Source organism: Hippocampus bargibanti, linkage group LG02 (assembly GCF_051943395.1).
Source record: "Hippocampus bargibanti isolate YZ-2025 linkage group LG02, ASM5194339v1, whole genome shotgun sequence".
Classification (NCBI taxonomy): Eukaryota; Metazoa; Chordata; class Actinopteri; order Syngnathiformes; family Syngnathidae; genus Hippocampus; species Hippocampus bargibanti.
Genome location: NC_142735.1, coordinates 11,361,394 through 11,387,537, shown reverse-complemented (window position 1 = coordinate 11,387,537; position 26,144 = coordinate 11,361,394). Strand labels below are relative to the sequence as shown.

Genomic DNA, 26,144 nt, shown 5'->3' with positions numbered 1-26,144 from the left:
GCACCAATGAAATTGTTATACAGGTGAGTATACAGTTAAAACAGTTAAAAATATTGAATCATCTCCACGTAAATATGTCAGGAAATGAGTCAAAAATAATTATCGGTAGACACATACATATGTGTAGTAGTTATTGGTTAGGGGTTGAAGGTTGGAATTGAGGAAGGAATGTTTGCGTTCTTCTATAAATACTCCTGCTTTATAAACAGCCAAATGGTGAATCGTCCTTGTGCAACGTGCGCATTTCGTCTGGCAACTGAGTTGACAATGTACTGTAACAGGGTGCGTTAAAAAATGTCAAGGATGCATGGCCGAAATTAAACAGAAAGTCAGACATTTCAGTTTTCCAGAGCTCCTATTTTGACGAAATCTCATTTAGGAATTTTCTGGAATGAGCCCCAATTGGAAGCATGTGTATGAGACAGATGAATGACAGTAAATGGTTAATTTACTTTTTTGCCTGCAAAAACTTATATGGATAGAGCTTTGCGTTAAATTTGTTGATCATTTCGAGCATTCTGAAAAAAAGCTCAAAGTTCGGAAGAGGATTACTGTATCAAAGTGAGTTGGCGTATTGTAAAATATTAATGGAGGCAATAGCGACACCCAGTGGTTCATTCGTTTTAAAATGGCCATAAATGCCAATGCCATCACTTCAAGTACACAAGTGAATTTTATTTATGCGAGCAAATTTGATCATACAGGTCAAATAAGCCACTTCAGACTGTTGGCACATGGATGTATAGCAAACAAATTCAGCTTCCTCCTGACCCTTATTTTCATGAAAAGCTGGTTGTGAAGCATTGTTAGTGAAAGTACAAAAAGACTAATACAAGGAAAAAGCTGACAAGAGCAGGAGAAAGAGCGGGGTCATTACATACACTGTAGTAAGTAATGATAGTACACATATTAAGCTTTAGGACGTTTCCTCATCACAAACTAAATCACAACTCAAACGACTACGCCTCTACACTAGTAGCATGAAGCATCATTATATGGAAACTTTGAGTACTGCACGTTGAAACAAAAGGTCTGGTCCAGCAAGAGAGGCAAAATGTGACAAAATAATAAATAAATTAAAAAATAATTAAAGATGTGAGATAAAAGTAACTTTTTAAGTCAACCCGACCACTGTATATGAATGCATGTCCATGCCACAAATAACATCTAAATTCACAGTCTTTAGTAACAATACAATAGTTTTCCAACTCAGGGCACAGAAAATAGTAAGTGAATGAAACACTGACATATTGGATTTTCTATACAGGATTTTTTTTCGAGAGTGATCCATGTTTACTTAAAGAAGACATATTATGGAAAAATGATCTTACAATTATTTGCCTGGACGTAACTTGGTTTCTGGAACAGCTCATTACAATTAATCAACGCTGTGAATATTAGAATGCATGTGAGAGGTTTGGAATTTTGCCAGGTTATGTAACCGCGTTGCTAATTTCCATAATTTATGCCAATGTCCAGAGTTTTACTGGCCATGATTTCACTACGAGGAAGGCTGGCATTTTAAGTGACGGGCAGTATTCACGCTGAACCACAGGGAAGCAAAAAGCGCTGCCGATTTAACACAAACTAGCATTAGCTAACAGGTCGTCATCATCACAATGTGACAACCGGCACATTTGTCACCATGCGTGTGACAATTTTCCTAATTTACATGATTCCACCCTCAAATTTTTCCCCCGACCATGACTTAGAACCAAGCGATACCAATAGCAAGTAGAAAAGTGTGTGGGAACGCTTCATGGATGTTTTAATCAAAGAATGTCAATAAGCTTTTCGGAAGAAACCTGGTAACTGTCTTAAATTGTCACCACACTGCACAATATGTTTCCTCTAAGTGGACAAACGTTCCTATCTCTCCATAACTCGAGTTGTCGTGCTTAGCAAAACATTGGAATGCTTTTAATATATCACTATATACAGTTTAGAGTCTGCGTGGGGTGGGGGGGAACAACTACATTTACTCAAACAACATGATCAGTCATAATCATAAACACTGGCTTGTGAGAGCATCTGCTTTAGTGACAGTGGAACCATTCACAGTTGAGAGATTCATAAATGATCCTTTCTCGCTAATGTTCTCATTAATATACTGTATATCAATCCAAAAATATTTTCCCTGTTCAACAGGCTTGGCACACCGAGCGAGTCATTGGTAGATTTTGGTATTCATCGTTGTGTCACTATTTTTTTCCTTCTTAAAATATAAAGTCTACACTACTGTATTGTGATTAGTGGTTTTAATCCCTGGCAAATATTTCATTGTGTGTTGTAATTTTTCCCCCCGGAATACACTGGTCATTCACATACAGTACATTGATATCACATATGAGATGATAAATGTGCTTGAGACCCGTTTTTGAAGCCCCCGTTGACCTCCTCGTGTAGCAAAAATAAATTTTGTCACCTCAAAACTCAACAAAAAATATCTTCAACCCTCCGTGACATTGCAGGTCAAGTTAGCCGATTTTAACCTATAAAAATTGATGTAAATTTCGATAATAAAGGAAAAAACAAATTCAATAAAACTGGGCCTGATTTATTTTTCCAATTAGCTTTTTAAAAAAAAATAAACAAAGAACGGGTCGGATTGAGCCATGATCAATCACACTGTTTCAAACAAAGATATATCAAAAAAATTCAAACAAAGAATATTGCCCAATTTTTATCTGTTGTTTATATTTTTGAATTTAAGCGATTTTTTTCTCTAAAATTTATAAATGTATTAAATATTCCACTCCCATTTCATATTTTTTAATATGCAGTGGGTCACCATGACCAAAAAGCAAACATAACAGGAGGGTTAAGAGGAGGGAGAAATGAGTGAGCAAAATAATTATTTAATCCGCAAAAGCTTAGAACAAAAAAAAAAGAAAAAAAAGAACCGACGTCTAGTGCTATACATGATTCTACGAACTATACGACAGCTACGACTTAACGTTAAACAACTGTTCTCATATTTCGACAACTGCCAGAATGATGACAAATACCATCCACGAGAGAGGTAATGGGGGCTTCTTTTTGTTGGCTGAAATGTTTTTGGCTGTTTGCCCAAACCACATTGTCATGTGACGCACCATTGGTGGTGGTGGCGAGAAAGCCCCTCCCCATCCACCTTGGGAGCGCCCGAACTTGACATTTTAGGTATAAGCGTTGAGCCGTTCCTTGGAGCGGGTGGAGTGGATGTCATGAAGCTCTTGCTCCTCCTTGGACTTGATATCCTCATACTTCTGCATCCGACACGCATCCTTCACATAGGCCCAGTTGGCCGACAGCACCATCAAGTAGTGGATCTGTAGGCAAATGGTAGAAAAAGCACACCCGTGAGTTTAGGATGGGGGGAACAGCCCAATGTCTATTTTGACCTAGTTAACTGAGAGTAGTGGTCTAAATTAAATGAAATACCTCAACCTAGAATTGAAAAAAAAAAAAAAAAATAGTAAAGGATTACTATGCGGCTAGCTCCAGGAAGAATGGTAATCAAACAGTCATGGGAATTGCAGCTGACTTTACTTTATTATAAAATACGAAATGTAGAAGCTCTATATACATTTTTTTAAGTTTAGGTTAATTGAGTAATGAGAGAAATTATGAAAGAAAAACACAATACAATATAAATGTATGAAAAAAACGCAGATAACCCATTTCGAAAGCCCTACAAACATAAACTTAACGATGAACCCAAAATGCACATGACACTCGTTGAAAGTTTGATAGCGAGCTTCCACAAACCTTCAGCAGAGGGTAGCAAAATGCCAGCAGTATTCTTGGGTCTTGTTTCCACACCAACGCAGGGGGAAGTAAATTATTGAACCAGTGACTTAAAGTCTATTTAAACACACACTATTTTCACATTTGGTGAACTGCTTTTGCTTGGCACCTGAACCAAACAGACTCTACATTAGTTTCATTTCAGTGTTCGCTTTGAGAGATCTTGATTATTCATCACATCGATCATGTTAACCAGACCAATGCCGAATTGACAAATCTCCGGTATGGGAAATTGGATTCCTAATATTTTACCCAGCGTCATCAAAACCTACGGCACCCATAAAAGAGCCAGTTTGTAAATCACTGTAAGCATGTGCGCTTGAAGCCATCACCTCTCCATTTTTCTCACTGTTTCCATGACAACGCCGCAACATGCCAGGCCCCTCTGCAAACAAATGGCGCCGTTTCACTGCGCAAAAATGCATTCTTGCAGATTACCGCTTGCCTGCTGCCCTCGACGACTTACCAGCCACAAAAAAGAAGGTTGCCCCTTGGTTGATGTCATTTAAAAAAAAAATATATATATATATATATATATATATATATATATATATATATATATATATATATATATATATATATATATATACATTTCATTTCTAAGCGCCTTTCAAAACTCTCAAGGTATATATATACAGTAAAGTCTCGTTATATCGATATCGGTTATAGCGATAGTACCGATTATTACGATACTATTTTCATTTCCCTTGCACATTTCTAGTCTTTTTATGTATAATTAGTACCGTTTAGTACGATACCCGGTTATGACGATATTCCGGTTATTACGGTGCTCCTTTTCATCCCCCGCCGGCCATTTTTGTTGTTTATATCGATATATCCGTCGCGCCATTGGTCAACTTGGTCACGTGTCTTGTTACGTGAGCCGCCATCGGTCGCGCCATTGGTCGACTTGGTCACATGAGACGCCATCGGTCGCACTATTGGTCGACTTGGCCGTGTGACTTTGTCACGTGACACGCCATCGGTCGCGCCATTGGTCAACTTGGTCACGTGTCTTGGTTACGTGTCACGCCATCAGTCGCGCCATTGGTCTACTTGGTCAGGTGACTTGGTTACGTGCCCAGCACCCGTGTCGCAGAGCCATTTTCATTTTCAGACGCTAGCTCGTGTGTAGCAGACGAGATTGAAGTGTTTGTGTTAAAAGGTAAAAATGGGAAGCAGAAGAAGATTGATGACTTTTTTAAATTGTATACATAATACAGTAAGATGTAAGCGTTGCAGTTTCCCTGTTGTGTTATGCACATGCCCACTGTACTGTATATGAATGCAATCGTTTTTTGCAACAATGTTTCTTGTTTTGTCTGCTGAAGCGCGATGATTTTGAAAATTATTAACATTCCATACTGTGTATTAAAGGACAGCCGATGTCACTTTTTATTCAAATGCAAATAAAAATGACTTCACGCCAAGATGTCTTGCATTGCTTGTGAATCCAAACAATGGCTTCAGATTCGGATAATATGCTTTCTTGTTACACATCCAGTAATGAATATGTTTCAAATACACTGTAGTTCTGAAGATTAAAGCATACATGTTTACAATCATTAAAGAATTATATGTGCCATTTTCTCACCCAAAAAAAAAGGGAGCTAATGGCCAGCTCCGTTTCTTATATGGCGCTTGGCTGCCCTCTTTTGGCGGCTTTTGTTTAATGCAGTTCGGCACAGGATCGGATATATCGATAATCCCGGTTATATCGATATTTTTCGGACTCCCTTGAATATCGATATAACGAGACTTTACTGTATATATACAGACTGACAGACAATCCTCCCATATTCGATAAACATGCATGCTAGAATCACTGAAGACACTGAATTTTAGACTCCTTATTATCATTGGTGTGAAATGTTTGTTTGAACATCCTTTGAATTTGGCAGACCTCGGTGAACCGTGCTTTTCTTGCCATGGAGTAAGCAGTGACTGCAATTCACTCAAGGTAATCTGGGTTCAGCTCCAAGCTAGCCTTGACCCTTGTGAGAGCGAGCGCTACACAGTCTAAAATGGATGGCTGCATTGTTGGATAATTGCGCATTCATGCTGTTCAAGTGGCAGCTCACCATCGCGATGACAGCGGCTCCTGCTCCGGCGAGGGCACAGATAAACAGGTGGAATGTCATGTCCAGCTGTCGCAAACAAAAAACATGTTACAGCTGTTAATGATTCGTTTTGTCTAGACACTTGGAAATCTTTTTCTTCAAAGCTGTGAAAGGAGGCGGGAAAATGAAATCATCCGTGTTCGTCCTTGACTAAGAAAGTCTTCATTTTAAAAGAGATGACACATTGTACTTCATGGATGTTTCAGGGGGAAATGACACATATTTCGGGACATAGAGAAAATGCTGTATGTGTATATATGAAAAATAACCAATTGGTGCAGAAGAGTAGGATGCCAGACTAAATGTTTTGGTGCACAATAACGTCAGTGTAAAATGACAGGGTTCGTTTGCAGTTGTGAATCAACAGCAACCTTTCACCATCTTTTTGGTGGGGATGATGAGTTTTCCATCTGACAATCATGCAAGCTCACCTCAGTGGATTCGCACATCTTGTAGAACTTTTCGGATCCGGCACACACCGTCTTTGCTTCACTAATAGCCACAATCCCTGCAATGTAAATATGGTACATTATTGTACTACAAACGAGACTCCAATTAGATAACGTCAGGCTGACCACCTTGTGGCGAATAGTATGAGAGAATCATGGTCATCATCCTAAGGACTTTATCTTAAATGACCCATTCAACATTATAATGGACATTGGCCATCCCTACCGTACTGGCGCGGGTCCAGGCAGAGTGTGGTGCCCTCCAGCACGGTGGCATTTTGGCAAATGCTCCAGATGTTGAAGTAAACGAAGACAGGCAGGGAGGTAAACGCCGTCACACCCAGCCAGGCCAGCATGAAGATGTACGTCAGCATGATGAACTGAAACAACACATTCGCCTTATACCAAACCACAATGTGCATTTTCTTAATGTATTCACAATTATCCACATAATCCAACAATGGCTCTTAATACAGTGAGCCCGCAGAACAGTCAAGACGTAGTCCTAAAACTCAATATTCTGTGGGTCCTGCAATATGAGTGAAAATGACAAAAAAAAATCCCTGGCACTCGATTGGACACATTTTTGCACGTGTCGGGAAGTGAATGAGTTAAACTTTAACTCAGCCTTTAACTGTTAAAGGCTTTCTGATTCTGTCTGATCTTCATTTGAAGCTACATGCCCAAACTGACCCAAGCGCTCACGCAGCGTCCACAAGTTGTGATCTTGAAGTCTCCATAGAGGTCTTTGATGGCCCCGCTGGTGAAGAAGCCCTCCACCATCAGCAGGATGCCATAGACAAAGAAGGCCGAGGCCACACCGTAGATCACGTATTTAATGATGTCAATCCTGAAAATAGATACATTTTTAAGAAAAATGATCCGATGATCAATTGTCGCAGGAGATGCTTTACATAGTAGTGCCCTTTTGGAAAGATAAGAGCCCCTCTGCCACTTACTGGGAACTCTTTCAATGCTGTTAGTTGTGTGATATCAATTCAAACAAGTTTGTAATGTTGTGCGTGTCAATGCGTATAGCTCGTCTTGATATTTGCTACATAGAGGCAGAGCTGCACTGTGTTTTTATTTACCGAATGCAAGGCAGTTCCCCTTCCTGTCCTTTAACGAATATGAATGTGATGCTTTTGATACTCACATGGTGAAGACGTCCAAAGCGTCCACGGGGCTGCGCACTACCTCAAAATAATTCTGCAGGATGGTGACGGTTCCAGAAAGAGCCTCGTGGCCGCATCCGCAAAACAGAGCAACGCCGGCGTACAACAAGATGGTGGCAATGAGCGACGGGTATGGGATCCCGCCCAGGCATTTGATGCAGCATTCTAGGCACCCTAAACACACACACATTCACACACAGGTCACTCCATAAGGACTACAGTAACACTTGATGCTGTATCTTGATGCTGACAGTAAAACATGATTTGGCCATTTAAAATCTCCCAAATTTAAAGTTCTGTCAGCGGGCGCCAACGCGCAACAGAACAAATCTATCAAGTGGATGGGGAAAGTAAGCCACAGTTCAGTTTGTGGCTGACATATTATGAGTGCTGGCAAATGTATCCTCCTCCTATCAAGAGTATTTAAAGACTCAAACCATTCAACGGCAAGCCTCAATTGTTCTCCCTCATCCCGGCTTCGGCCTTCTTCGCCTTCAATTTGTTTTGTTCTCCCCGACCGGCCTGACATTTTGTACCACTGCTCGAGATTAACACTGCAACCCCAGACCTTTATATATATGGAGTGTGGAAAAGAGGTGAAGAAGCGTGTCCAGGCAGGCAGGAGCGGCCTATATATATATATATATATATATATATATATATATATATATATATATATATATATATATATATATATATATATATATATATATATATATATACGGGCTTGTTCTGACCCGTGTTAAAACTATAGCCCATGGATAATGTTCTTATCACACAAGGGTTCCATTCTTTAATTTGGATGCATACATTGAGACTTTCTTGAAACTTGTATCCTTTCTTATATTAACTGTGTGAAATTTAATCAAGTGAAGCAACATTCTGGATCAAGATGTTTTTTGGAAATGTCATTTAAAAATGTAACCATCTTGTTAATTTTATTTTGTGCATTTACTTGAAGATATTAAATTGAGTATTTACAAATGTTGTATTATATATATATATATATATATATATTTTTTTTTGTTCTTTTGACTTCAAGACGGCGCCGCGAGAGTGGCTGCCTTTCCAGCAGCTCATGTATTTTGTTTTTCTACTGTCATTCCTTTCATCACTTTGCTGCTGTGAAATGTAAATTTCTCCACTGTGAGACTAATAAAGGCATATCCAATCCAATCCAATATATATATATATATATATATATATATATATATATATATATATATATATATATATATATGTATGCATCCAAATTAAAGAATGGAACCCTTGTGTGATAAGAACATTATCCATGGGCTATAGTGACGTCAAAATGAGGTACGTCTGATATAAAACTGTGCTGAGAAGAAATATGACATAACACCATTCAAGTTGAAGGTTTAAGATGCAGCAAAACGGTCACAACTATAATTTAACAACAGAAACCAGTCAGCGAATGACCTTTTAACATGGGCCAGAACAAGACCAATAAGACTTTATGTAGCACTGTCATGAGTTTATGACCTCGCGAAGAGTTTACGGCTTCTCGTTGCACGACAGTACTGTCAAAAAGCAATGGCTCCAGTGTTAAGTCCTCAACAATCTACTAATGCTCGATAACTGTGGAGATGCACCGCCGTTTGTAGGGGCTGCCGCGAGAATGTATTATTTTAGACAATGCTGGCGAGCACAATATATTCAACATTTTTTATTGATGCCTTGAATGACGTTAACTGAAGGAATGGAGAAGAAGCTCAGCTGCTTAATGAGGACTTTGAGACAGAGGAAAGTCATCCCGGGGGGAATTTATACAATTTAGGACTGCCTGACTTGTTTCTAATGTCCGTGAGGGATGAAAGAGGCCTTTGAGATTTTGTTTTTTAAAATAAATAAATAAACACAATTAAATCTATAAATTAAAATGGAACTGTATAGTGCCACTTAGCAGTTTTTTTGACAACGATACTAGTGCAGCGTGTTCTACCGGAAACAAATTCCTTGTGTGTCCTACATACTTGGCAATAAAGATGATTCTGATTCTGATTCTGATTCTGATCTGATTAAAAAAGACACAAATAATGCAATCTTCTTCTTCTTCTTCTTTTCCTTTCGGCTTTTCCTCTCAGGGGTCGCCACAGCGAATCAGTGTCCTCCATCTATCCCGGTTTTGTGCATCCTCTTCTTGCACACCAGCTACCTTCATGTCCTCTTTTACCACATCCATAAACCTCATCTTCGGACTTCCTCTCGGTCTCCTGCTTGGCAGTTCAAGATTCAGCATCCTTCTCCCGATATACTCGTTCTCTCTCCTGTGGACATGTCCAAACCATCTCAGTCTGGCCTCTCTGACTTTCTCTCCAAAGCCTCTAATATGAGTTGTCCCTCTAATGTACTCATTCCTGATCCTATCCAACCTGGTCACTCCCAAAGAAAACCTCAACATCTTCAGCTCTGCTACCTCCAGCTCTGCTTCCTGTCTTTTCTTCAGTGGCACTGTCTCCAGTCCAAACATCATAGCTGGTCTCACCACTGTTTTATACACTTTTCCTTTCATACTAGCTGAAACCCTTCTATCACACATCACACCTGACGTTTTTCTCCAGCCGCTCCTGCCTGCCTGGACACGCTTCTTCAACTCTTTTCCACACTCTCCATTGCTCTGGACAGTTGACCCCAATTACTTAAAATCCTCCACCTTCTTTATCTTTTCTCCCTGTAGCATCACTCTTCCACCTAGATCCTTTTCATTCACACACATATATTCTGTCTTGCTGCGACTGATCTTCATTCCTCTCCTTTCCAGGGTATATCTCCACATCTCTAGTTTCTCCGCCACCTGTTCCCGCTACAGATCACAATGTCATCTGCAATCATCATGGTCCTGTCACGTTTTGCAAGGTGGTGATGGCGGGTGCGGATCCCAAAAAGCAGGCAGGAGGGAGCAGGAGGTTGTATTTGAGAAATTGTATTAAAATAAAGTCAGCAGGAACAAAATGTAAAACATCAAAATCATCTGAATGGAAAAAAATACAAAGTATCACAAGAAAACCAAGCTTAAAAGTCCGCCAAGATTAAACAAACACATGCACTGCACACAGTGCATACAATTGCATCCAACGGCATACAATGTGTTCAGCAGCATTCAATGACATTTAACAATTACCCGACACCGAATGGTCGTGCCAGGTGTCCTTTTGAGTGTGACTGATTGGAAACGACCTGCACCTGTGCAGGTGCAGGCGGGGCCGATAGCGCCACCCGTTGGTCGCCAACCAGATCATGACAGGCCCAAGGAGATTCTTGTCTAACATCGTCTGTCAGCCTGTCCATCACCGTAGCAAACAAGAAGGGGCTCAGAGCTGACCCCTGGTGGAGTCCCACCTCCACCTTAAATTCCTCAGTCACACTGACAGCACACCTTACAACTGTCTTACAGTCATGATACATGTCTTGCACCGCTCTGACATACTTTTCTGTCACTCCAGACTTCCTCATGCAATACCATAGCTCTTCTCTGGGCACCCTGTTGTACGCTTTCTCCAGATCTACAAAGACACAATGCAATACCTTCTGACCTTCTCTGTACTTCTCTATCAGCATTCTTAAAGCAAACACTGCATCTGTCATACTCTTTTATTGGCATGAAGCTATACTGCTGCTCACAAATCACTCTGCTCACTCACTCTGTTCACTTCTGCTCTTAGTCGAGCTTCAACTACTCTTTCCCAGAGTTTCATTGTATGGCTCATCAACTTTATTCCTCTGTAATTAGTCCAACTCTGCACATCTCCTTTGTTCTTAAAAATGGGTACGAGTACACTTTGTCTCCATTCTTCAGGCATCTGTTCACCATCTCTAAGATCTTGTTGAATAACCCAGTCAGGAACACCACCGCCACCTCTCCAAGACACTTACTTACCTCGATTGGTAAATCATCAGGCCCGAGTGCCTTTCCCCCCTTCATCCTCTTCAGCGCCCTCCTCACTTGCCCATCCTTGCTAATGCTTGCTACGTCTTGGTCCACAAAAGTCACGTCTTCTACTCTTTGTTCCTTCTCATTTTCCTCATTCATCAATTCTTCAAAGTACTCTTTCCATCTTGCCATCACACTACTGGCACCTGTTAATACATTGCCATTTCTATCCTTAATCACCCGAACCTGCTGCAGGTCCTTACCATCTTTGTCTCTCTGTCTCGCCAGCCTGTAAAAATCAGTCTCACCTTCCTTGCTGTCCAGCCAAGCATACAAGTCATCATAGGCCTCTTGTTTGGCCTTTGCCACCTTTACTTTAACCGTGCGCTGCATCTCCTTGTACTGCTGTCTACTCTCGTCCGTCCTTTCAGTGTCCCACTTCTTCTTTGCTAACCTCTTTCTCTGTATACACTCCTGCACCTCCCCATTCCACCACCAAGTCTCCTTATCTACCTTTCTCCCACTCGATACACCAAGTACTTTCCGACCTGTGTCTCTGATTATGTTCGCTGTAGTTTGCCAGTCATCTGGAAGGACCTCTTGCCCACCTCGTGCTTGTCTTACCTCCTTCCTAAATGTCATGCAACACTCTTCCTTTTTCAACTTCCACCATTATGTACTCCAGCTTTTGGTTTCTTCATCTTCCTCACTGCCAGCGTCATCCTACACACCACCAACCTATGCTGTCTGGCTACACTCTCACCAACCACTACTTTGCAGTCACTGATTTCCTTTAGATGGCGCCGTTGACACAATATGTAGTCTACTTGTGTACTTCTGCCTCCACTCTCATAGGTCACCCTATGTTCCTGTCTCTTCTGAAAGAAAGTATTCACAATAGCCATTTTCATTATCTTAGCAAAGTCAACCACCATCTGTCCTTCAGCGTTCCTCATCTGGAGTCCAAACCTGCCCATCACCTGCCCAGAATATAGAATTGTAGCAAATTGTTGAACATGTCAGTAGTCGTGAATGGGGAATTTTGGGGTGAATGATTTGGAATTGTGTGAAAATAGTTTGTGAAATTGAAATATTTCAGATGAAATGGCATGGCCAATCGAATGAGCTGAACATTTTCAATTTTCAATTTTAATGGCAGCAACTTCAGCCCTAACCCTCAGCCTTCTACTTGAAAATTAATGGGGACATTTCGGTTAAAAAGGTGCACTTGTTGCAAAATGATTAAAGAAAATCAATTTAGGAAAAAAAACAAGAGTTAAAGAAAGCCACGGTAAGGTAAGGAATAATGTGTGAATGCTTGAAGATATTCACAATCAAATTAAACTTTTGGTCTCCCTGAAAGAGTATATCAAGCCGTTCGAACTGTGGAATTCAAACCAACAAACCAAGATTTCCATGATCGGACTTTTGGTAGACCGTTACACTGCTATAACCCCAACACAACACAACACAACACAACACAACACTCCAGTCCAGTCAAACGGACGGCTTTGCACTCCGACAGAGAGAGGATGAACACCTCCCAAGACCCCTCCCAAGACTACCTCTTCTCCTCCATCTGTCACTGTCATGTCCGACAGGCAAAAGGGACACACATACACAGGCACACACATGCATGCACACGCACGCACACACACACTGATCCAATCAGCATTATTGCAAGTGTTAAGGTTATCGTCAGGTAAATTGCATTGCAGTAAATTGCACCTTTCAGGGGAAAGATGGGACACTTGAGGTTAAAAATGAACAAATGAATTTTGGAAGAGAATAGACATCTCGAAATGCTCACCGAGAAACAAATGATACATTAATATACACTTGGACAACAAATATATGTGAATTTTAATATACTGAGCAGATATCATGTTCAGCCACTGTCAACTGCCACAGTGAACATTGTATGTCAATAAAAATGTATAAACACGATAACGGTGTGATAAAAGTTGGAACACTGAAATGTTTTTTTTTCATAATTGTGGATAAGTAATAACAATCTATCCTTCACTTCCTCCAAACCAGGCAAAAAAGTGAGTACAGTGTACCGCAAAGAGCAGGGTTGGCAAAGTCATTTTTTGCTGCGAGCCACATTGTATTTCCGGTTTCCTCTCTGGGGCCGTTCTGAATTTGGAGAAGCCATTCGAAGGTTTCATCCACTCCTCATATTACATATAGAGCGCACAACAAATTGATAAATGACTAGTTTTCAAATTTGAAGTAATAAATAATGAATGTTATTGTGATTTATGTACGACAATTTGAATTATTTGTTGGTACTTTAGCTAGCATCAAAAAGAAGTCTAAGATGGCACAGAGTAGGCAGCAATTGCTCTCATGAGCCTTGCTTTTTTTTTTGTCTTGTTTTGTGTTTTCTTTTGTCACCTTGTGTTGTTGTGCGTCATGTGGAACAGATACAGGTTGTTTTTCAACATTTTCGGCCACGACATTCATCAAGGAGGAGACTGTGCTGAGCGGTTGCGCCTTTTCGGCAGCATGAATATGCCAGTACTGTTTTTGAATGGGAGGAATGTTGGTGCCATTAGATTGTCATCGCTGGACAGCTCTGGGGCCATTTTGCTTTTTTTGCGCCTGTACTGGGCAGCATCTTCACAGCCCCGCTTTGTTCAACGGAAGGGTCAGTGCTGTTAGACAGTCTGCGGCTGGATGGATGCATGGCTTGAGGAGCCCGCGATAAGAAGAAAGGAGTGTCAGCACAGAGCGCCGATGCGGATGTGGAACTGTCGCGGCTTGGAATTGAAGTGAATTTATGTGGGACAGGAGAATGGATGATACAGCTGCGTGTTTGCTTTCAACATTTAGCGCTTCAAGTTGACGTGCACATTCCACCATAATGTCCCTGATCCACTGATGAAAGAGGGTACAGAAAGTGCTTAAGAAGGCATGACTCTATGTGTCTTTGTGTTGTCATATATTTTTTGTGTTACATATCAGAATTAGATTCAGAATCATCTTTATTGCCAAGTATATTATTTGTTATTTATTTTTTTATTCTTTTGACTTTATGACGGCGCCGCGAGAGTGGCTGCCTTACCAGCAGCTCGTGTATTTTGTTTTTCTACTTTCATTCCTTTCATCACTTTGCTGCTATGAAATTAAAATTTCTCCACTCCACTAGACTAATAAAGGCAAATCCAATCCAATCCAATCATGGAATTTCACAAGTTAGATTTGCTTTCGCAGGCCGAACAAAATGGTGTGGCAGGCCGGATTTGGCCCCCTGGGCCTTGACTTTGACACCTGTGCAAAAGAGGAAACCTTGCTATTGTTACTTGGGGTTTTTTTATATTAATGGATGTCTATTGAGTTACTTGATGGGGTAATTTCTTTTAAACCCATATACAAATTGAAAACCCACTAGTTGACATTTAAGCATGCATCTGTCTTCCCATGTTCTAGCTATTGTTCAGTGGCAGGCCTTGGATTTCATCGCTAGGCCTTCAGTAGTGCTACATCTGTCTCAATCCAGACTGAAAAAGTGTGGTGTGCTTTACTACAAGTCCACTATAGGCTAGCATGAGCCAGGAAATAACCGACCAACCTTTCTTCATGATGTCCATTTTTTTTCTTGCAAAGTCTGTAAATCTGCAACCAAATCTGTTCCTTCTCCTTCTTCAGCCTTTGTTGGTTGACAAAACTGCGTTTAAATCAACAAAATATATTTGTTGATGCAGCTCGCTACCGATACAGTAGGCTTGCTCTGGCTGGTATGCTATTGTCACTAGCGGCTTATGATCAGACCAGTTTTGGCAATCTATGATTGGCTGGTGACTAGTGACTAGAGACTAGCCTATAATAGAGAAACAACACTTTAAACAAGAACCGCAACTAAGCAACTATTCACGGTTGTTTATCGGTCACTCCTGTCGTGTTTTTTTAATGGCAAAGGGTGGAACTGGGGCAAGGCCACGCCCTCAAAATGTTCGGCGGGTGTTGCATTCAATTACGTGTCATTCATTCGCCATTGTGATGCATTGAACTTGAACTCCTATTCCTCACGTTAAGTCTTTAGCAGTAGATCCTGGAGTGAACTCTGACAAAACACATTCTGAAATAAACTCATCGGCAGTCACACCGAGATTCCTCCCTCCTTGACAGGAAGACATGAGAGAAGAGAAACGAAACGAAAAGAAAAAAAGCAACCATGGGTTTTATGCCCTCAGGGGGGCTGTGCTATGTGGCTAATGCGTCTCACTCACTTTATTGTCCCACTGAATTTGTTGACGTACACTAAGTGGGTCACAGCTCTCAAGGCCCCGGCGCAGATTTGGCGCTGCTGTCGTCATGGCAACCATAGTGGTTGATTAAACATGCGAGGAGGAAGAGAAAGAGGAGGTGGTAGCTGAAAAACACATTCGCCTCTGGGGGAGGGGGGCTGCACGTTAACGAGAGGAAAGCACAGAAAAGACGCCACACTTTCTAGTTTGACAGCATCGCAGCTATCGCAACGCTAGCTCCTCAAAGCTGATAGTCACAGGAGATAATGTAGAAGTGCAAGTCAATTAAATTTCTTTACTTTAAATTGTTTATTGGTTTTATATTTTCACCTATTTTTCTTAACCTAAGCTCTTTAAGAGCACAGAACCGTATTTGGTAATTGGGTTCCAAATGAACACTGGATACACGCCATGTTTGACGGCCAATAGGCAAAGCTTGCTCATGATATTGAGGAACTTACCAAAAAAAAAGTGAGTGAAGTGGGAGAAAAATGAAATTATTAAAGCTTAAGTGAAAATTTAAATATGTCCCTGATTTAAGAGATGGTGTGGTGATTCTTTAGTTTGCTCACTTGTTTGATGTGAAACTTGTTATGATTATTTGGCCTTGGCGCAAGTCAGGATGTGTTAAATATGAATGATGAACAGAAGGGCATGTGGCGTCTTGCAGAGACGATTGTTGGCTCGGCATACACTAACAGGTGTTCAATTCTCACTTTTTCCATTGGGCTTCATAACACCCAGACAAAGTGTTCTAACTTCCCTCTGCTTTATTTCACATTACTCTCACTGTCATGTGATCACTGAATCCAAATCTTGGTGCTTGTGTCGACTTTGCGTGTGTGCGCGTTCTGGTGCAAAGTAAGTACGACACATTTGCTAGGCTGCGAAGTGGGCAAAATGTCTGCCTGCAAGTTGTGACCCATCCACTAAAAGTGTTAACCCACAAGAATAAAAGCCTTTGAAAGTCTGAAATGCCAAATGCAATTTCAGCTTCCTCTTTGTTTCTGATTTTCATAATCGGTCATTCGTTTGTCTGTTCGTGAGTTCACAAACCCACTTTGTCTTTGGTGAGCAAAGCGCTGTACTACAAAATGACAACAGTAAATGAAAAATTCAATTTGAAAAAAAAAAACATTTTGGAGAATGAAATAAAACAAAATTCTAGATTTAAAATAGGAATGCTGAAAAAAACAGAAAAACATACTAACTGAAAATTACTCTTGAGTTTATAGAGCGAACTGAACTAACTATATTTGTGCTGAAAATGTTCTTAAAGGACAACCGACACCATTTTTTTGTTTCCTAACTGACATCAGAAAAATGTTTTGTAGCATCTAAAATACCCAAAACACGCAGGCGGATATTTTTAGTCAAATGCAAAACACCAATAAAAATGACTTAAAGTGTCCCAAAACTACTTCAAAATGACCACAGAAAGTTTCAGTTTCAGAAGGTCCGGCCCCCTTGTTCGTGACATCGCGCCAATACGTCTTGCCTTGCTCGAGAATCAAAACAATGGCTTCAGATTCGGAGAAGATACTTTCTTGTTACTCATCCAGTTATCAATATGATTCAAATAGTTCTGAAGAGGAAAGCTGTCATGATATGGTTGGCGACCAACAGGTGGCGCTGTCGGCCCCATCTTCACCTGCACAGGTGCTGGTCGTCCCGATCAGTGGCAGACTGCCACGTTCGGATTGGCGACCAACGGGTAGCGCTGTCAGCCCTACCTGCAGCCTCACAGGTGCTGGTCGTTCCAATCAGTGGCAGTCAAAAGGACTCCCGGTACGACCATTCGGTGTCGGGTCATTGTATGCAATTGTATGCATTGTGTATGCATTGTATGCTGTGCATGTGTTTGTTTCACCTTGGCGGACTTTTTGGTACTCTTGGTTTTCTTTTGATACTTTGTATTTTTCTGTTCAGATGTTTGTTCCTGCTGACTTTATTTTAATACAATTTGTCAAACACAACCTCCTGCTCCCTCCTGCCTGCTTTTTGGGATCCACAACCGCCATCACCACCTTGCAAACCGTGACAAAAGCGTAAATGTTTGCAATCGATTAAAGAAGTCCTTCCGTGTCATTTTGAGGCGTCTGGACTCCAATGTAGCGTCCCAGAAAATGCACAATATGGTGCCCAAGCTCCGTTGGAAATGGGCTGATTTGTCTGCTGGGAATTTGTGTCAGCTAGTATTATCAAATTGTAGTCTTGATGCAACACACAACGATTCACCATTGCGTTATTTATGTATTTTCCTTCTAATTTCGCCATCAACACGGATCAACACGAATGCATTGTGTGTCGCTTTCTCGATCAGGGGCGTTCCAGACGTGACGTCACGGTAGGCATCGTCGCCAACTCAAAAACAAGACTTCCTGAATATTCAGCGCGAGTCTGAAAACGTAAAATATAGCTACAGTAAAGTCTCGTTATATCGATATCGGATATATCGATAGTCCCGGTTATATCGATACTATTTCTATGCACGCACGGAGAAAATTACATGCAAACAGGGTCGGATATATCGATAGTCCCGGTTATATCGATATTTTTTCGGACTCCCTTGAATATCGATATAACGAGACTTTACTGTATATGCGGTGGAATCTTTGTAAAATACACTCAGCAGAAGTCATTTGAAGTGATTTTACAAATTAAGGACACAACTTTACCAGAGCGTCGGTTGTCCTTTAATGTTCCTCTTTGTCAATTAATGAATTGTTACAAAAGCTTCCGGTGCTTATTTTAAATACTTTGATTTTGGTATCGATGTGCATCCATAGCGAGGCAGGAAGGCCAAACACTTGTTTGAAGATTGCCGTGTACTTTAACTTCATTACACAATACTTAATGACCCTTAGTTTTGCACTGAGCGAGTTGCTTGTTCTGTAGCCACAAAGGGACATAAGTCTTCTTGTGCCGGTCCCAAGCCCAGATAAATACAGAGGGTTGTATCAGGAAGGGCATCCGACGTAAAAGCTGGGCCAAAACAAACATGTGTATCATACCTCTGAAGATGGAGGCTACTGATTCACTGTGGCGACCCCTTGAAGGGAAAAGCCGAAAGGAAAAGAAGAAGTTTTGCACTCAACAAGTACAACATACAAAAAAAACACAAAATAAAGCATTTTTGAAAAAATAAAAATAAAACGAACACATCTGCTCAAAAGAACCAAAAAATAGTCACAAAGTATTCTAAACCGACTGCAGTCATGTCCCTGTTAGTGAATTTGGTCACTTTTTAGTTCGTTCACTTAAATTGTTAAACGTATTGGTTGATTCACTTGCCCAGTCATTTATTCACTCAACCTTTCGCTCAGTAATTCAGTTTGCTTGTTCGTTCCTGTTTATTCATTCAGTGGTTCTTTCCCATTAGTTGTTTTCTTGCTTGCACTCCTATGTACTTTTCTTCAACAAACTGTCCATTTGCAAGTTAGCTTTACTCGCTCATTCGTTTTGTTGTTTAATCACTGGTTCTTTTGTCAGTTAGTTTACCGTTTGATTTGCTATTTTGTATTTTATTTGGCTGTTTGGTGTTTGGCTCATTCATTGATTTGTTTGTTTTGCGTTTGTTTTCTTGTTGCCATGACTCAGTCATTTCACAGTAAAAGAGGGTGTTGGTCAGTTGACCCAGTAAAGTAGTTATAGCTGAAAAGTTGTATTTGCACTTCATTACTTCCCACCATTGCTTATGAACATGAAATAATCAACTTTGCACATCAAGTATAATATCTGTACAAACATAGATGTGATGTCCACCCCCTCCGCCTAAAAAAAGAATGGACGTGACTTGTCGAAATGCACGGGCAACTTGCATGGATGCTTCTTTTGCTCCAATGAGCATTTGTGTTTGAGGCAAAAGCTTTGCTGAATAGCAGCGCAAGGCTTCAGCTTACACTTAACAATTATGACAAGCTAAAGAGCCAAGTGGAGGTTTGTTCTCAGTGCCTATCGCAGTGTTTGAGAAAATCCAGAAGATTCCCCATATAGCGTGCTCACAAGTACTGGATCAATCTTTTTTGTACTCTTTGTACCTTTCCTTTGTACTTTCTGGTGGCATACTGTGAGTGAGGAGGTGACGATGATGACGGTAATGACTACTGTTGATCAGCTCCATGGCAACAGTTCATATTGTCCATTTCGGAGGTGAAAGGAGGTTCTAAAAATACCATGAGCACAGCTTGTACCATCAGAGTTGACATAAGTAACTCAAAAATAGGGTTTGTGGCAAGTAGACTCCATCACGGATTCTTGAAGGAGTCACACCCAATGCATTGTTATCATCAATAGAGGATCATACAATTTCAAACTTCAGACATTACACAGGTTGCCTATTTCCAATTGGGGAAGAGTTCGAGGGAGAGATGTCTGCTTCAAACATAATTTATGGGTAATACCGAGCTCAATCACAGGTCGGAGGTGGCGCTCTCCACTATAGTAAGGGAGATACGGTGTTGTGGGATCCAGAAAAAACCACAAGACAAGCAATGTGATACGTCTTGACTCAACAGTGGTTTACTTCGAATGCCCCGATCTAATGCAAACGTATGTGCACAACAATTTCCGGTCCAACGATCTAAATCGGTCCGACACGAAACACTAACCGAGGCAGGCGTTCCATGTTTAAATAAACATTTTCGATATATATCATTTGTAAACCAATAGAACTACGCGAATGTAACCAAAATAGGAAATACGATAATTTACAACCTGTCACAGAGGCCATGAGACTTTTTTTCAGATGGAATGCTATGATTGACGTCATTGTTTTTTTGTAAATTTGTCAAACATGAACAGAGGCTTTTTTCTTTGCAGACTTTGCAGAGCGCTACTCAATGTCTGAGGTGATGATGTGAAATTCACTAAGTCAATCGGTTTTATTTCATGACTTTTTTCAAGTGCATTTTTTTTCTTTGCAATTTCTGTCCCGGGACAACAGTTTCACCAAATGACTTGAAATTATGTGGAATTAATACTCATAAGGGGAAAATGAAAATGTTTTCAGGACACATGTCCGAACATTAAAAGTAACTCAGACATTTTAAATCAGATACCTGGGGAAGATTGCAGGGCTTTAACAAATTCTTGATGATAAGATATGCCAAACAGATGAAATACTACAAAATTCGGATTCGGTTCATCATCTAAAGTCAATTTTGTTGGTGGGGTGCAATCTCTAAGAACTTACCTATAAATGTAACTAAAAGCGGCAATCGGTTCTTGAATCACCCAAGTACCAGTTTGCAGTACTAAATAATATACAGTGCCATTACAGTATTTTTGATTTATGGGAGCCCCAATTCTTTCACTGTTCAAATTAAAGCTGTCACTCAGTCCATTTTTTTTTGCTTTGTGTGGTATTCAAGATCTGCTAGATAACCTGGGGGGCTACTCTTGGTTCTCAATACTTGACCAAGGCAGCGCTTACCACCAGGGCTTTGTTTATGACAGTTCCAGGCATCTAACGGCTTTCAGCACCCCTTGGGGGCTGTACGAGTGGCTCCGCCTCCCATTTGGCCTAACTAATGCGCCAGCAGCCTTTCAAAGATGTATGGAGGACGTTCTTGATGGCCTGTGGGACGAATGCTGCTCTCCTTATCTGGATGACGTGCTCTGCTTTTCAAAATCATTTCATGAACACGTAGAGGACCTGAGGAAAGTGCTTAACCGGCTGCGGGAGCATGGCATAAAGCTACGTCCGAATAAATGTGAACTGTTCAGACGACAAGTGAGGTACTTGGGTCGTCTCGTGTCAAGTGATGGTGTCCGCATAGACCCTAAAGACCTGGAAGCCGTTTTGCAGTTAAAAGAGAGAGAACCACGCAATGTAGGGGAAGTTAGAGCTCTATTGGGGTTCTTGGGCTACTATAGATCCTTCGTACAGGACTTTGCCAGGATTGCACGGCCGCTGTTTAAACTGGTAGAGGGGGCCACTCAGCCTGACCAGAGGCCAGTTCACAACACCGCTGCACGCCAAAGGAAAGTCACCAAGTTAGGCCAGCTTCCCTCTGGTAACCCTGTTCAGTGGGGCCCCGAACACAGTGCTGTGGTCTCCCGCCTGGTAGATGTATTGACTGGTCCACCTATTTTAGCCTACCCAGACTTTAATCTGCCCTTTGTGTTAAATACGGACGCATCCAATGAAGGTCTGGGGGCTGTGCTTTATCAGCAGCAGGGAGATAAACTTCGCGTTGTTGCTTATGGATCCAGAACACTCTCACCTTCAGAGAAAAATTATCATCTCCATTCTGGAAAGCTTGAGTTTCTGGCGTTGAAGTGGGCAATCTGCGACAAATTTCGAGATTATCTCTACTATGCACCCACATTCACTGTGTACACGGACAATAACCCTCTCGCGTACGTTCTAAGCACGGCCAAACTCAATGCTGCCGGACATCGCTGGGTGGGTGAATTGGCGGATTTCCACTTCACAATAAAGTACAGGCCAGGCAAGGCGAATGCTGACGCCGACACACTGTCGCGTTATCCAGTTAAGCTGGAGGGACACACAGAGGAGTACACTGAAACTTTGCCCCCAGACGTGGTTTCCACCATATGGCAGGGGGACAAGGCTGTGGCTGAGGAGGATGTGCCATGGATGGCGGCGTTGCAACTCACCTCTGATGGTGAGGATTTTCTTCCGGTGACAGTCCCCGTTATCACTCCAGATGATATCAGAGCTGCTCAGGAAGAGGATGCGTCAATCTCTGAGGTAATGACACTGAAGAGGAGGGGATGGAACCCCAATGACCAAGATAAAAGACAAATGGGACCAGAGGCAAGGAGACTAGTACACGAATGGAATAGACTGAAACTGGACAAGGGGATTTTATACAGACAGGCGGGGAAATGGAAACAGCTCGTTCTCCCTAGTAAGCTGAAGTCGACGGTGCTTAAACACCTGCATGATGACATGGGTCATGTTGGAGCTGACAAGGTGATCAACCTTGCAAGGCAGAGGTTCTATTGGCCATTCATGCAGCACGAAATAGAAAACTATGTCATTCGCCAGTGTTCCTGCATTAAACAGAAACGCCCCACCATTCCGGAAAAAGCACCCATGGGCAACATCACTACTAGTGCCCCATTTGAGCTCATTTCGATTGATTATCTCCATCTGGAGCCAAGTAAAGGAGGCTATGAGTATATTCTAGTCCTGGTAGACCACTTTACTCGTTTTGCACAAGCCTACCCGACTAAGAGTAAGTCAGGCAAGGTTGCTGCTGAGAAAATCTTTAGTGATTTTATTCCACGGTTCGCTTATCCAGAGAGACTACATCATGATCAAGGTCGGGAGTTTGAAAACAGTCTATTCCAGCGGCTTCAACAGTTGTCTGGCATTGCGCATTCCCGAACCACCCCATACCATCCGCAGAGCAACCCTGTAGAACGTCTGAATAGAACATTGTTACAGATGCTACGCACTCTCCAAGAAGAACGGAAAGCTGAGTGGAAAGACTATTTGCCTCATGTAGTTCATGCGTACAACTGTACAAGACATGAGTCCACTGGCTATTCACCGTTCTTCCTCCTCTATGGAAGGTCTCCCCGGTTGCCCATCGACTTAGTTTTTGGTCTGACAGCGGACGAAGAAGTAAAAAGCAGACAGGAATATGCACGTAAGTGGGCCTGTCGAATGCAAGATGCTTACAGAATTGCCTCCGAGAACAGTCAAAAGAGCGCTGAAAAAAGGAAGAAATACTATGACCGTGGTGTTAAAGGCATTGCACTCCAGCCAGGGGATCGTGTACTTGTCAGGAACCTATCTGAGAGGGGTGGACCTGGCAAGCTCCGGGCTTACTGGGAGGAAAAAGTCCACAGGGTCACTGAAAGAGTGGGAGATGGACCAGTGTACAAGGTTCAGGCAGAAAACGGGGACAAAACTACCCGTGTGTTGCACCGTAATCTCCTAATGTCTGTCAATGATTTGCCAGTTGAACAGCCAAATAAACAGAAAAAACAGCTCGACAGACAGGCAAAGAAGCAGAAAAAACAGCTAGACAGACAGGCTTATAGCAGGGAAGCAGTTGGGCAGGAGTCTGGATATTCAGATGAAGAGGAGGGATGTTCATACAATCTCCGACGGTTACCTGTGTATACAAGGAGGACAGGCAGTCATCAGGTGTCTCAACCTGAACCGCACAATTTAAGAGCTGTGGCATCAGAATTCCACCCCCAGGCACAAACTACGGAACCAGAGGATGGGCAGCAGCTAGAGAAAGCGTTTCCATTGGTCGTACCAGCATCATTACCAAAACCAACACCAGCTGACAGCCTGCCTGCTGACGGAAGCCCGGAACAACTTGTAATGGATGATAATGAGGGTGATGCAGGAGCGCTGGCGGAGTTGGTGGAATCGGACACCGCGTCACAAAGTGGAATGGAATCGCTGCCACGAAGGTCTACTCGTACTCGAAGACCCACAGAGATATTCACATATGAACACTTGGGTCATACATCATACGAGGCTTGGAGACCTGGGGCAAATGTGTTGTATACTTGCATGCCTTACCCCACGACTCATTATCTAGTGCGACCTGAACACTATTGCTACTCTACCCCGACGGTATGGACTTGAATGTAGTTGCAGTAGAATGTGATTGACACCACCCTACAGAGACCAGACAGATCACTGTGTTTCTACTGGTACTTGACTACTTGTTGGTGTAGTCAAGATGTCGGGGGACATCTTTTAAAACAGGGGAGAGTGTAGGGGGTTAGGAACGACCTCTGTTATTGTATGTTAGTAGATTAGACTACCAAGTCAGGAGAGGGCGCTACGCGCCTGTGAATGGAACAGAGGAAGGCGATGTAGGCTCAGCTCACGCATGCGCAGTTGTCATAAATGCCGTTGTGTGAAGCTGATTAACACGGTTGTCTCGTGTCGTCTTTCCTCGTCGTTCACAGGTATTCAAAATAATAAGTGTTAGCCATTCTCAAGATGTTAAAGTAATTGGGGACTTATTGGGCGATGCTAGATATGAAACCTTGTTTTGTGGCTTTGATGAATATTTTGTGGCTTTGATGAATTTGGATTTTAGTTCCCAGTACAACACACACGAGCGGGCAGACGTGCATAAGCATGTGCGAATGTGGAGGATATATACAATGTATAGATGTTGAATGTATAGATCTACACATGAATGTATTCTGATATTGAAATTGCTGAATTGATGTTTTGATGAGTAAGTGGTCATAAATGCCGTTGTGTGAAGCTGATTAACACGGTTGTCTCGTGTCGTCTTTCCTCGTCGTTCACAGTGCTACCTGCCTGTGACGCGTTTGAACCGACTCAGGTATCCCCTAGGCCTGAGGCCGGTTACACCATTACAGTATTTTTGATTTATGGGAGCCCCAATTCTTTCACTGTTCAAATTAAAGCTGTCACTCAGTCCAATTTTTTGCTTTGTGTGGTACAAGCACCCTTTGGAGACATTGCCAGTGTAGTGGAGTGAAAGAAGGTGAGTGGGGATTGCTTTTTAGGTACTGTAGCAACCTTGCATGTGAGAAAGTTGGCAGAGTTGCCAATGGCTTTGGCTGTCAGCGACATCTCAGGCCCAGATGCCCAGAGATACATGCACACAAACCTGGCCAAACCCCAATCATTCACTAGGCCACCCCTCTTAACTGCACATGAATCTGTACTTGTCTGAAGTAATAAACCCAACTTATTCCTTTTTAAACATGATACCGTGTATTTTTACAGAGTAACTTTGCTGCTGTGAAATGTAAATTTCTCCACTGCGAGACGAATAAAGGTAAATCCAATCAAATCCATTTTTTTCTGGAGCAGTTTGAATGGTACAGTGGTATTTGAATTAATTTCAAAGGGGAAATGCGAGTAAAATTTGTTACTCTTGGTTTCTATATAAATTTAAGTCAAAGTATATCGAATTGGCATTGGTTGGACTCTGATGACTTAAAAAAGTGGTAGCTTGGCCATACATAACATTGAAGCCTCATCGAACAAAGGCAGAAGAGTGCAGCCCCAAAAGCCTACCCCACCCCCTTGGCTCACACCCCTCAGACGACCCAAACACAACACACACAGACGTGCGCACTCCAGTCGAGTGCTACCACTCAATGCACAAAAGAAGTGAGCAAACAGCTGCTCCTCCTTTGACTATAATGCATTTTTAAAAATCTTTTTTTTCTTGTAATCATAGAGTCACGACTCACCCTTCTGGGTCTGCCCTTCATCCATTTCTTCTTCCATCGTGTCGGCTGTGTTTTAAAGCGGTTAATAAGAAGCCTCTTTGTGTTTTGGCGTCTTCGACTTGTTTACGCCAAATGGTTTAGTCCACAGAATGCTGACCAAGTCGTGGTGGCGGTTCCTGGGAAGGCTCTTAGTTCTCTGTCGAGCAGCTATATGGTGCTGTCCATTGCACGCTGCCGAGACAAGTGCTGAAAATCCCTCCTTGGTCCCTAGTGGAAGAGGCAGTGAGGGGGAAGCGGTGAGG

At 41.9% G+C, this 26,144-nt stretch overlaps 1 protein-coding gene across 1 annotated transcript; it reads right to left on the bottom strand.

Moving 5' to 3' along the window:
* Positions 1-662: 662 nt before the first annotated feature.
* Positions 663-26,144, bottom strand: gpm6aa (glycoprotein M6Aa). Its single transcript, XM_088989018.1, has 7 exons — positions 25,864-26,144; positions 7,515-7,707; positions 7,052-7,208; positions 6,585-6,738; positions 6,341-6,417; positions 5,871-5,936; positions 663-3,311 (listed from the first exon to the last, which is right to left on the bottom strand). Exons 1-7 carry the CDS (start codon positions 25,898-25,900, stop codon positions 3,159-3,161), a joined length of 837 nt encoding a protein of 278 aa, XP_088845144.1. The 5' UTR covers positions 25,901-26,144; the 3' UTR covers positions 663-3,158.